Source organism: Capsicum annuum, chromosome 4 (assembly GCF_002878395.1).
Source record: "Capsicum annuum cultivar UCD-10X-F1 chromosome 4, UCD10Xv1.1, whole genome shotgun sequence".
Classification (NCBI taxonomy): Eukaryota; Viridiplantae; Streptophyta; class Magnoliopsida; order Solanales; family Solanaceae; genus Capsicum; species Capsicum annuum.
Genome location: NC_061114.1, coordinates 217,934,391 through 217,948,703, shown reverse-complemented (window position 1 = coordinate 217,948,703; position 14,313 = coordinate 217,934,391). Strand labels below are relative to the sequence as shown.

At 32.1% G+C, this 14,313-nt stretch overlaps 1 protein-coding gene across 1 annotated transcript; it reads left to right on the top strand.

Moving 5' to 3' along the window:
- Positions 1-2,676: 2,676 nt before the first annotated feature.
- On the top strand, positions 2,677-5,514 carry LOC107867319 (protein DETOXIFICATION 48). The gene is made up of 2 exons (XM_016713493.2): positions 2,677-3,124; positions 3,652-5,514. Exons 1-2 carry the CDS (start codon positions 2,987-2,989, stop codon positions 5,182-5,184), a joined length of 1,671 nt encoding a protein of 556 aa, XP_016568979.1. The 5' UTR covers positions 2,677-2,986; the 3' UTR covers positions 5,185-5,514.
- The last annotated feature ends 8,799 nt before the right edge of the window (positions 5,515-14,313 follow it).

The following is a 14,313-nucleotide window of genomic DNA, read 5'->3' as shown; positions in this document are numbered from 1 at the left end:
AGCACGTACTTTTTCCATATTTTTATTTTTTCACAAGATTTTGTTTCAGTGTTCCCTTTTCTTCCATCTGCCTCTTCTTCATATGGCCAATCTACTGCTCACTGTCACACACACACACACACCTAAATTTAACCTTAGTGGTCCCTTTTTTCCTTACCCACTTTTTCATTTTTGTTTTTGGCCAATTTTTGCATGATGCTTGTTCTATATTACGACCACCTTCCCACTCACCCAACAATTCTTTTTTCTACTTCTCACAAACTGTGAGTATTCAGGATAACTTATTTAACTCCATGATCAAAATATTATGTAAGAGAAAAGATCCCTTGGATTTGACACTTTTGGCTACTTTAACCAAAAAAAAAAATTAACCCCATCAGTTTTGTTGTTTCTTCTGTTCCTATCCAACATCACAAATCAACTAAAGAGAAATTCTCTTGGGGTGAAAATTGAAATAAGATTCAGTATTGTAATGTTGTTTCAAACAAACTAATAAGTAAAGTTCCTAGACACTTACATTCTCATTCTCAACATTTAGATATATATATATATATATATATATCGTTCAAACCGCTGGCAAAATTAACCACTTTCTCAGCTCATCTTCGATTGAGACCATTGGACTAATCTCGTCCACTTGAAAATTTGTATAAAAATTGTATACGTTTGATGTTGGCTATGTAGGCATTCACATTGCTACATTGAATGAAATAAAATAGAAATGAATAAGTTCCCTATTTAGAACTTAAAAAGAAGAAATACCCATACCAAATGGCCCACCAATAAAAAAACCGACCATAACATCAGTGATTAGACTATAAAAGGAGATATGTTATTAAATTAAAATCATATGATAAATGTCGTATAAGGAATCGTTTAATTTTATTTTTTTTTCTCTCTTCCCACTACTTGAATAGAAGAAAAATTCCGGCCACAACTTTTCCAGCTGCTTCTTCAAAAACAACACAACGTGTTGTCTTCACAAGGCATAATATTTTTTATTTTATTTATTTTCTTACAGTGGTATTTGATATTTTATATTATAATGTCCTTAGTGATATATGGAAGTGGAATAGATAGTACTATATAAATTATTTGTAAAGGCCAAAAAAAGATGGGACCTTGAAAACAGAATTTTAGAGAAAAACAGATGTGCATTCACAAAAAAGTTGCAAGTAGCCAAAGACTTAAACGGTGTTTGAGAGGTTGTAGACAACATAAGTCATGCTCGTTACTCTGGTGCATCACATGGGCTGCGAGGGGAATGTAACATGCATGCAATTCTTTTGCCTTACAACATGCCAACATTTCCTTAGCCACACTTCCCGACGGATTCAGGATTTGAAGTTTATGAGTTTATGCAACGCCGTTAGCATAAATAGTGGATTTGGTTAGAGGTTATTGTGAGTTCACGTGAACCCATTGATCGAAGGCTAGATCCTCCTCTACACCCCATGCCTCAAAAGAAAGAAAAGGAAAAAGAAATGAATTTATGTTTTCTATTTAAGCTCACTCATTCGATGGATTCAAATTAACATTCTTTTATATACTATTGAAAGGAAAGCACTCCGTACCAAGAGCATCTAATCCCCATGCCTCGAAAGAAAGAAAATAAAAAAAGAAATGAATTACATTCGGTATTTGAAACTCATTCATTTGATAGATTCAAATTTACTTTTTTGTTTATATAATATTGAGGGAAAGCAATCCGTACCAAGAGCATCTAATCAATTTTGTAAGAACATCCATGGGCATCAAGAAAAAGAACGTTATATGTGGTTTGTCATATCAAAACAACTATCTCGAATTTTGAACAATGTTGGTATTGCTTGTCAAGCCATTCCTTTCACTTGGCAAATAACATAGATAATCTATTTTATTCCCCTTTCCCCCTTTTGATGGGTGAGAATGAAAAGAGGTTAATCGAAACCTAACAAAAGGATGTAATAAAAGCTTATCCAAGACTTATAAAATAATTAAAAAAAAATGTGTTGATTTAACTATACATTGCCAATAGGGCATCGACACATGAACAAAAGCACGCAGGTTTCTTCAAATGCAACAGCTTGGACGGTGAAAAACTAATATGCCCATTACCAAATTCTTTAATTAAATACACTAAGTTTCTATAATGTATCTTTTTTTCATGGACCAACATATTACCATCTCTCTTAGGAATATTAATTGCTATTTACTTCCTACTTTTGCTTATATTACTTAGACAAGATGTAAAAAGCTCCAATTCAAAGCCTTTTGAAATGGACAAGGCCCTACCTTTTCATTAGGTAGAATCCACACGTCCATTCCATCTCATTTGAGCAAGAGAAAGAATCAAAGATAGATTTTTTTTTTTTTTTTTTTGTAAGAAAGTTGGATGACAAGATAGATAGGCCCCCACTGACGCCGAATACAGAATTTAAAGTTTATAGAATTCTAAACGACATATCATAAAATTCTTAACTTGTTTTCACATAATTACATATTTGTATCTATATCATCGATTTTCTAATACAACTACAAGGTCTAATCAAAAGATACTTAATTTCTTCAAATTCGTACTACTCTAGCTCCGCCCCGGCCCGGCCCCACCCCAATCTCTCTTCTCATCAAGAGCCGCTTTTTATTGGAAAATATTGCACGCTAATGTAATGACACGTCCTTTTGAAGCCATTGTAGGGTCAAATCCTTGCATGTATATATACTCACATCTTGCACCCTTAGTTGCATACTTGCATTCAAAGCTCTAAAACAACAAAAACATATACACCTCATTTAAAGTCCCCCCAAAACAAAGGTTTCTCTCTATATAATTTATTTATTTCTCTTTCCCTTTTCTCCTACTATCGCCCACAAAACCATAGTATTTTTAATATTATTATTATCTCTACACAACTATTATTACATCTTCAAGCTTATAACCATCTCTTCACACCAAGAAAGAAAGAAACTAGCCAGATAGATAGATATTTATAGATAAGAGAAAACTATGTGCAACCCAAAGCCTTCTTCTCCATCCTCCTTTGTCTCCACTGAAAAAGTCCATTTTGTGAACTCACACGAACCAATTGATGTTCAAGTTGATGATGAAGAAGAACTACTTCATAAATGGCCAACCCCAACTCAGGTAAATATTTTTTTTTTTTAAAAAAAACTGTTTCCCCTAACCAAACTGAGCTAATGTAGAACTTTTACATTAGCTCAAGGGTTATGTTCGCTGAAAAATTACACTGTGTATATAAGTTCAAGAAAATGACTTTTCTATATAAAATGCTTAACCCCCTACAACTCTAGGGAAGCTTTTTGTTTGGTGGTAAAGCAAGTTCAAGAAATGTTTTAAATTGTAGTTCAAGTACTTTAATATTTCTTTTAAATCTTCTTAGTAAAAATCCTGCCTTTTGATGCGATTTTTGCCTCTGTCAACTACCATACAGGGGCGGAGCCAGGGGTGGTGGAAAGGGTATATATATACATACTGAACTTCCTTGACACAACTTGAGAATCTATTTCAAACTGTCTTAGTGAAAATGTTGCCTCCACCACTCTGCTGCCGTACCTACATATACAAATATTTATGCATGTAAAGTTTCTTTCTTTCCTATAACACTAACAGTAACTCTTTTTTTTTTTTTCTTTTTGTTTTAAAAAACTCAGGCTTTTGAAGAAGTGAAAGAAATAGGGAAGATTGCTGGACCAACAGCAATTACAGGGCTGGTACTTTATTCAAGATCCATGATCTCCATGCTATTTCTTGGATACTTAGGTGAACTTGAGCTAGCAGGAGGCTCTCTTTCTATTGGCTTTGCTAATATTACTGGTTACTCTGTCATCTCTGGTTTGGCTATGGGAATGGAACCAATTTGTGGACAAGCTTATGGTGCTAAACAAATGAAACTTCTTGGAATAACCCTTCAAAGAACAGTACTTCTTCTCCTTTCTACTTCAATCCCTATCTCTTTCATGTGGCTAAACATGAAAAGAATACTTTTATGGTGTGGCCAAGATGAAGATATTTCATCTATGGCCCATACTTTCATTGTCTTTGCAATCCCTGACCTTTTTTTCCTATCTTTGCTTCATCCCCTGAGGATTTACCTTAGGACACAAAATATTACATTGCCTTTAACCTATTGTTCTGCTCTTTCTGTACTCCTACATGTCCCACTGAACTTCTTTCTCGTGCAATATTGCAATTTGGGTATCGCTGGAGTTGCTCTAGCAATGGTGTGGACAAATTTGAATTTTTTCCTTTTACTCTGCTCCTTCATTTACTTTTCTGGTGTGTATAGAGATTCTTGGGTTACTCCTAGCATGGATTGTGTTCGTGGTTGGTCTTCTTTGTTGGCGTTATCGATACCTACGTGTGTCTCCGTTTGCCTAGAGTGGTGGTGGTATGAGTTTATGATATTGTTGTGTGGGCTATTGGCCAATCCCAAAGCTACAATTGCCTCTATGGGGATTCTCATCCAAACAACTTCTTTAGTCTACGTCTTCCCATCTTCTCTAAGCCTTGGTGTATCGACTCGCGTTGGCAACGAGTTGGGTGCCAATAGGCCAGCCAGGGCCCGGATTTCAATGATCGTGTCGCTTTTTTGTGCCATGGCATTGGGTTTAGGGGCAATGTTGTTTACAACTTTGATGAGGCACAAATGGGGTTCTTTTTTTACTAAGGATGTTGAGATACTTAAGTTGACTTCAATTGCATTGCCTATTGTAGGGCTTTGTGAGTTAGGGAATTGTCCACAAACTACAGGTTGTGGGGTGTTGAGAGGAAGTGCAAGGCCTACTATTGGTGCAAATATTAATTTGGGCTCATTTTATTTAGTGGGAATGCCAGTAGCTATACTTCTTGGATTTATATTGAAAAAAGGATTTGCTGGATTATGGATTGGGTTACTTGCAGCACAGGCCTCATGTGCAATTCTCATGCTTTATATGTTGTGCAAAACAGATTGGAAAGTTCAAGTGGAAAGGTCAAAACAATTAACACAATCAACTTCTTGTTGCGGTGCTTCTTTACCAGTGACAATGCCTAATATGGACAAGAAGAAGAAGAAGAAGAGGGCAAATAATAATAATACTAATAATAATCTTGAAGAGATTTTGTGCAATAAAGAGCAAGATGATTTGATGAAATCAGCAGCTGCTTCACTTGACACAGACCCTCTTTTACCTTCCACTACTTAATTAATTCAGAGATTATTGTGCATTGATTGGATTAACTCTCCATTTTTTTTTTTTACTTTTCTTTTTTGGATCCCTCTAATACTCTTTGATGGCCGTTGATGTGAAAAATTGTTCATTGGGATTTTATATACTAATCATGTTAACATTTGATGATCAAAAGAGTGTATCGATCATGAGGATAAAACTACTAGTTAGCTTGTTATATTCTCTTGATGTTTTTCTTATCCATCATGTCCCTTGTAATAATATTATGGAATATATAGATATACATATAATCATAATCTTGGAAGTTTATTCCCTAGTGGTTGTATTAAATTCTCATCATACAAACTAATCCTACTCATGAATCCCTTTAACGTATTTGTGCATATAAGAAGTACATATTTTAGTTTCGACGTAGAAAATCCTCTATTATATTTTCTTACCTTATGAATGATGTAATGGCAAGTTAGTTATCATTTTTACTGGGTTAACAAATAGGAGTAATACTTACAAATTATTTTAAGTAATATACATAGTCAATATAAATAATGTTTTATATCATCGGGTTAGAGTTATCAAGTAGGAACAATACTTAGGAATGAGTTTAAGTAGTATACATATAACTTTTATATCAACGAGTTATCATTATCAATTTTACTTAATAAATAATTATCTTATTATAAAATTTCACATTTGAGAAAGATTACCTCTAAATATCTTTCTAAATAACCTAATAATAAATAACATGACTATTCAAATATTTTTTACATCATCAAATTGTTACTAGTATTATATTTGCATTGAAAAGAGAGGGAGAATAAAAAATGTGTTGTCGGTTGTTTGAAGAAGTGGGAGCAAGGGATATATATTAGAATAACACCTAGCTTATAACAAGCTTTCTAATTGTTCCCTTATAGTCTCAATACCATATAAGGCCATACATTGACTACCTAAATTGGAAAAAGTTTTAAGCATATCTTCATACACTATAATCTATATATATTAGTACTGCAATGCATTACTTAAACACCAAACTTCAACTCAACGCTAACAAAATATTAATATTATTCCCACGCTTGCCTTTTTCTTTATTCATCTAATGTTATTTATTTGCTTTTTCGTTTTGTTTTCATTAATTGAGGATGGAGGGTTTCTTCATTTTCTTATGATTAAGTTGCTTTACAACACATCCTTACTTCAAAAGTCACCGTTCTTATATGTTATATTCTCTCCTCCTTTTTTTTGTTTTTTGTTTTGTTTAATTTCTAGAATATAGGGTAAAGTAGAAGAACACAAAGAGTACTTTCCAAAATTGGGATTATATGAGAACTTTTCTCGACTTTTCTGCTGATATACTATCATTTAAAATTGTGTACTCCATCTCAATAGTCCTTTTGACTTCTTTGCCTAGCTAGAATCTTTTATAAGCTTTGTTAATTATTCCGAGCTTTTACCAAAAGTATACACCAATAATATTAAGTACTACTATATTCTGAGTACTACTCCTAGTAAACAATTTTAAGCAATCGTGGAGTAATTAATATAATTATGTAGCAAAAATATAGTGGATTAATTAGCACAGTCATATATAAAGTAAATAGAGAAAAAAAACAATATAAAATTTTGATGAGGTTCCTCTAATTCTAATACTTCGAGCAGAAGTAAAGAGAGTTTTATATTATGAAAGAAAAAATTCAACTCCTATATATAAATCTCAAGCAGTCACAAACTAACTTATAAGAAAGAGGTTCTTCACGTTTTATAAGAATAATGTATTTTTCTTTCTCAAATTTAGTAGAACAGTATGCTTTTTAAAATCACAAGGTTATGGTCTCTAAATATATAAAATTAAGAAAATTTGAGACAGAATAATTTTTTTTTTTCCCATTGACGTGAATTCTCTTCAGCAACAGAAACAACGACTCTTTGGCTTGTCTTGACTCGCGAAAGGGCTTTACTAAGTACTATACGTACATACCAATCAAGTTTAGACAATGCCTAAACTTGTTATTCGAGATAGCCTTGATCATCATATCAGACGACTTAATATGTGTAGATACTCTCTTGACGTTAACAACCCCTTTTAGTACAATATCTCAAAAAATGAATGTCTGACATCAGTACGTTTCATCAGAGGCGGATCCAAGATTCGAAAGCTTCGGGTGCCACCTTACTTTGAATAATAACGTATACTTCGTACGATATTTTAGGATAGTTGAATCAATATTCAAAGAGTAAACTATAATTATATATATCTTACAAGTGTTAGTATTGCTTGCCTAGTTGGTATTGTCAAGTACTTTGTAAAGAAGAGGTCACGGATTCTATTCTTCATAAGCCACACTATGTGTTTTTTTTAAGAGAAAACAGACAAGTGTTAAAAATTATTCTAAAAATACAGTGCAGAGCGGGTTTCGAACCCGCATTGTTGGAGTTAAACCTAACAATTTCGACAACTTGCGCCACTAGTCCCTTAAATATTGTGGGTGTCAAGCATAATATTTATACATTAACTAATACATATACATATAAATATACAGAGTTTCATCCGAGCAGTGCGAGTGTCGTGCCACCCCATACCTTCTACATAAATCTGCCCCTGCGTTTCATCCGCTCGTGAAACATTTGATATTCTTGATAAGATGAATGACCCTCTAATTGTCATGAAACGCTGAAGTCTTCTTTTAAGTCAGTTCAAGATTGCTTATCAAGTCTTGTAGCCAAATACAATTTCATCCTCGTCTTTCATAGACTGAAACTGAATTTCATCAAATTTATCTACTTCATACTTTATTTATGTGTGATACCTATTTAGTAATGCCAGCAGCCTGGTGGAGATAACCAGCACACAATCACATAAAAGCAAAATATAGAAGAAAAATGACGCAAAGATTTAATATGATTTGTCTAATATATAAGCCTAATCCTCCAAGCTCAACCAGGGAGTTTTTCACTATGTATATAAAAAAGAAGTGTATAATGACTTATGTGCAACTACAATCGCTATACATAAATCCCAAATAGTTTCAAACCTATAGAAAAAGGTTCTCTCAATCTTATAAAAAAATATATTTTCTTTCAAATTATTATAAAAATGAATTTTCCTAATAAAGATTATGAATTTCTTAAATATATAAGAAAAAAATTAAAAACATAACTAATAAATTAATAAACCATCAAGATAGTTATAATTAGAAATTAGAACCACGTCACAAAGCAAATAATGTGCCTAAGAGATTTTTTTTCCTCTATTTTTTGGCACAACTTAAGTAGTAATATGAAGAGAAAGAAAGAGTGGTGCATGTATGTGCATATATCCAAACAAGTTTTTCTTTTCTTTTCTTTTAAATCTTTTTTCATGTTTGATATTTATATTGTGGCCCATTAATCTAAATTCATATTGCTTAAAACTTGATTAAAGAGAAAAAAAACTTTTTAATAAAAAAATATTTCAGACTTAATTAAAGAGAAAAAGCTTCTTAATCAGAAATATAGACTTAATTAAAGAGAAAAAACTTGTTAGTAAAAAAATATTTCATATTCAATACTCAAATTTAAAACTTCTCATTAAGAATAAAAGCTAAGTTGTGCCGATTTTCACTTTGATAGTGTATCTATGTTGAATTCTTTAAAAATATAGTATTTTTAAAAAAATTTAACACAAATTCTACTGATATATTATAAAATCTGAACAACATAAAAATAAAAAAAATCATACTCATCTGATCACATAAAATCTTATTGGATATACACGTACCCAAACAAATTAAGAATAAGGTGGTGATAATATTTTGGCAGTTTTGAGTGGAGAAGTATCAGAAAGGGGGAGGGGTGGGGGGCCCTGTTTGTAACTGAAGAAACAAAATCCAGCTATTATTGCCTGTGTCTACTTGTGAGAAGACAAAATTTTGAGCAGTGCCTCTGCAGCAGCAGTCTCCAGCCTCTTCTTCCCCACCATGCTCAGTGTCCATTTGTTTCTTGCAGATGCACCACCACTAGCCAACATAAACCACTATCTACACTGGAGGAGGCTTCTTAATTACAACAATATATTCAGTGTATTCTCATAAATTAAGGTTTGAGAAGAATAAAATATACGCGTATTCATAACATTACCTCATAAGAAATAGAAAAGTTGTTTTCGATAGATCTCCAACTCAGGATAAATTAATTGATTTAAATGTATATCGATGTTGGAAATTTTTTTATTTTTTCAAAAATATTTTTTATTTTATGTCAAATTCAACTCCAAGTTGATGTTTGTCCATGACAATTTGAAATACAATTTGGAGCTGAATTTGAAAAAGTAAAAAATAAGAAAAAGTTGTTTTACACTTTTTTCCATCTTCTTCTCTCACAAAAATTTAAAAACAACTCCAATTATATTCCTAAACAAATACAACTTCAATTCCAACTTCAATCCCAACTTTGACTCCAACTTCAACTTTAAAGATTTTAATTTTCATAACGCCCGCTCAATGTGTCAATGTTCTTTTACACAATGCTCTCATGGTCATGCACGGGGGCGGAGCTACAGCCATAGAAGGGTGGTCGGATGAACACCTTTCGTCGGAAATTTTTTTCGAGTATATAGATTAAATATAGATATTTATGGTTATATACATGTTGTTGAACACTTTTGACAAGCTAGAGAAGCATATTCCAGTGGTTAAGAGTGTACATTTCCACATTAACAACTTGGGTTTGAACCTTGGCAGGTGCACATGACTTTTTTTTTTTTAATTTTTTAAACAGTTCTTTGCTCAAGGAAAAATATGAACACACTTAACAAAAAATCTGGCTCCGCCATTGATTTAGAACAAAGTTTTGAATTGTCAATATATTTAAAAAATAACTTTTAGTGGAAGTGCGAAAGAAAAGTTTTAGAAGTCGCATTTCATATTCATTGTGTCCTCCTCACCCTTGAACGAAACCCACCTCATCCTCATTTCCACTTCGGTATTCCCAATCTCCACCACCCCACACTTGAACCTCCAGCTCCCATAATCTTTTTTTTAGATTAAGTACAAATATTTTAAGGATTATATTTTTCGCTTACATATCAAACACAAAATATTAGTTTTCTTTATACTGCACACATCGTAAATCTCCGTTCCTTTTCAGAATCACATCATAGTACACAGGAATATAGGATAGTGTTCTTGTAGGAAAAAAATAGGAACATTCTCATTTTTCACTGTTTCAATAAGAATCTATTTATAATATAGTGGTGTTTGTTTGGTTCAATCGGACCAACTATTTTAGCAGAACTACGTATACATACTAAAAGAGTGATATTTACACTATCATCATATATAATTCCTCAAAAAATTGTCATATTATACTTTGCTTCAAAATATTTCTGCAAAAAACGAAAGATGAAGTTTATAATATAGTAGTGTTTGAAGTCATATATCTATCATAGGACTATTCCTTATCCCGTTTTTATATTTGTGGCAAGATATAATTATGAAAAAATAAGAGTTATTAGTCCCACAAAGTATGTACGTAGGTAGTGGGAAGATATGGTGGCATTTGTGGTACAGAAAAAGGACTTTGAATTTGCATCATACATATGTATCAGAACTCACACGCCTAAAAATAGGTCAATTTTCGAGCACAGTTCCATTCTTGTCCTCTTTGCATCATCTCTCATCTCTTTTTTCCATAAATGCGTCACAATTTCTTCTTATTCCAATCAATTTTATTTTTAAGGTGTGTTTGGTAATGGAAAATATCTTTTGAAAATATAAGTGACGTGTTTCTAAATAAGAAAGAAAATATTAGTATCTCTAAAGCATTTATGTATAATCTAGACAAATGCTTTGAGATGGTGGATCGGGGTGCGGTCGAGATGTTGAAGAAAGGGGACATCAATCGGTGGTAGGAACGTATAGAGGAGATAATTCGCGTGGAATGCCGCTTGTCCAATAGTGAAAGGAGATCATTTTTAATTCAAAACTTAATGTGAAGGGCAATTAGGTCTTTTTCTTAAAAAAAAAAAGTGCTCCTCCATCTCACCCTATCGTGAAGATCAATAGCATTCTCACTTATTCTTCAGCGTAACTTGAACCTTGAACCTAACGATTGATGGTGAAGGTGAATCACTTGTCACAACTTAAGTTCAATAGGTGTAAGGAAGACAAAATTGAAACTAATTGAGCAAGCATCACTATTCAGAACATTTTTCATCCCTTTTCTATAGAAGGAGAAAAAAAAAAAACTTGAATTTTTTCTTTTCAAAATTTAAGAGGAGGATATATTTAGTAGACTGAAAACAGTGATGTCAGATAGTGGGTACCGTACGTGACAACTATTGGAGTGGGAGTTTTGAAAGTGGAAATAGTGTATATAGCAGGCTGCCCTTTGGTACTACTAAACTACTTATAATATACTACTACTACTATTTACTTATCCTCCTCAAAATGGAGAGAGATGTCCCTTTTGGATAACACACACAAAATATGCTATTCTATTCTCTATAGGCTAAATGACAAATTCCCTCCTTTTCCCATTTACTATGCCCCTGTACCATTCTTGTACTCTATCAATTTGAAAGCTCCCTTCAACCTTTCATCATAACCCTAGTCTTCTATTCCAACAACAATGGATAAGAATGAGGTGGTGACAAATATAAGTGGCGAAACAAAGATTTTTTTATCAAGTGCTAGGATGAAATAGACGTAATTTAATATCTAAATCTTTAGCTCCATGGCAAAACAAGACCAAAATTTTTATCAAGTGCTAGGTTAAAATAATAAGTTAATATCGAAATCCTTAGCTCCACGCCATGGCATGCAAAATAAGACCATTATTAACGGAGTTGATTTTGACAACTAAGTCGATAATGTTCATGAAAGATAGATGAATCAACAGAAAAGCATAAGGGGGATGTCAAAAACATAAATAAGGAGAGTCAAATAGGGGCATATTAGATTTTTTAGTGTCACCATTTAAATTTTGTCCTCCTTTTAAAAAATCTTAAGAAAGTAGCCTTCATGTTAGACACTGAAAATACACCTCCTAGCGATTGTCATGATGACTTACGGTGATTTGTCAGGATTTTTAAGTAATATTTGGTTGTTGTCAGAATTTTTTATTTGATAGTAATCAAGACTTATTTCTACATTAAGTTATGATAATTCGTCAAGATTTTTTTTTTAAAATCATGATAGATTGCCAGAATTCTTCCAGCATTCGTCTTTGAAATTCTGGCAATCCATCAGGAATATTTTGGCCAAATCCTAGTGATCATCATAATATGTTCATGCAGAAATTCACAATACTATTTTGCTTCATAATTGATCCAAATCAACTCAAAATGAATTCAAATTTGATATACAACTTTCTAATACTTATCACAATAATTTTCAATAGTTAGATTTAACCTAAGCTTTCAAAAATTAATAAACCCATTTTGTCTTCTTTAAAATGTTTTTTCTAGCTCAACAAAATTCAACAATAATGTTTTCGATTTTCTATAACCAATCCAATTCAAATTATCAAGGGTAGGTAATATAATCTCAAAATGGCACATTACCCACTCTATTTCAACTACAAATAAGCAAAGCATTTTAATTTTCTATGGTACATATTTCATTATTTTTCAATTTTAATTGTGTGGTCATGATCTATTGGAAAAATAAATGGAAATGTAGGAAGGAGAAGAAGAAAATGGATACAAAGGAAAAGGAGAAGAAAGTTTGAGGGCTAAAAATGCTAATATTTTTCCAATGTGGACAACATTTAAACACTTTGTATTGCTTCAATTATTGAATTACTCTTAGAATATCAGCATTTTTATGAAATAAGCATTTTCACCTGCAATACATATGTAATAATACACAAATGCCCCCATTTTATCATCAAGGTAACTTTTATCTAAGAGGGTTCACATCAATCATCTGTTTCCTCATCCATGTTTCATAATTTTGTTCACTAAAAATAAGTTTAGTCAAAGTTCAACTCTTCTTGCTTGAGTCAATAGCTAGCTTAGCTAGCTATACAAACTACAAAGTACAAGTTGAACTACGTGGATGTGTCAAATATAACAGAAAGGGATGGCTTATAAATGGTAGGCCTATTATATTACATATGCCAATATACATATACATCTTTGTCATTATATTCCTAAAACTCAATCACTCTATAACATTTTATATATCTCATTATTATTTGAAGAATCAAACAAATTTTTATTATTGTTATCATTATTTTTAATATCCAATGTCCAAAAAGAGAGTTTAAATTGTCTTGAGTATAGCATGGGTTGTTCAAGTTGGTCACAATTGGTGGACCTACATAACTAGTTGTATATCGACAGTTACCTATTTCCAGAAGCAATATTGGGTGTTTAGGCATATATTCATTCTTTTTACTTAAATTAAATTGATGATTGTTTGTTGATGAGACTTGTTGGAAATACGAGTCCGTTCATAAAGGAATATTAAAGATAAATATAGTTTTCCCCCTTCTCATTTTAGTTTGTCATTTTACTAAGAATAAATATCTCATCTTAATTGATCACTTGCTAAATCAGGATATAATTAATTAATTTTTTTCGTTTTATCCTTACAATTAATAGTATACAACTACGATTCCAATATTCATTCCTATACCCAATGAATATGGGTAACGAGTAAAATAACAAAATTCGTCATTCAATTTATGATTTCTTAATCACTATGTAAAATGGAATGTGCCCAACTAAAATTGGAAGTTGGGAGTAATTATTTAAATTTCTCTTTTATGTAAGCACCCTATAATATAATGTATGGTTAACAAAAAGAGTTTTAAGTTTTGTGGTGTACAAAATATGTTACCCATTTTTTTACATAAAATTTGAAAAAGAAAAAATTGGGTAACCTGTTGGTCAAGTTTGTAGAATATTTTGCATACTAATGATGCACAAAACTTAAATTCTAAAAAACACGATATTTCGTGCTCATTTCTACCACATACTCAAATTAGAATTTAGGCTATGATATAGGAAGTTGTTTTGATATAACGTGGCAATCGTTATCAGTGAGTAATTTCAATCGCTATACATTTCATTCCACTTCTGGTACCAAGAAAAAATCTTTAGGTTTTCTGTTTATGATTAATCTGCAGTCTATTTATTTTAGATGATTTTATTCCGTCAAAACT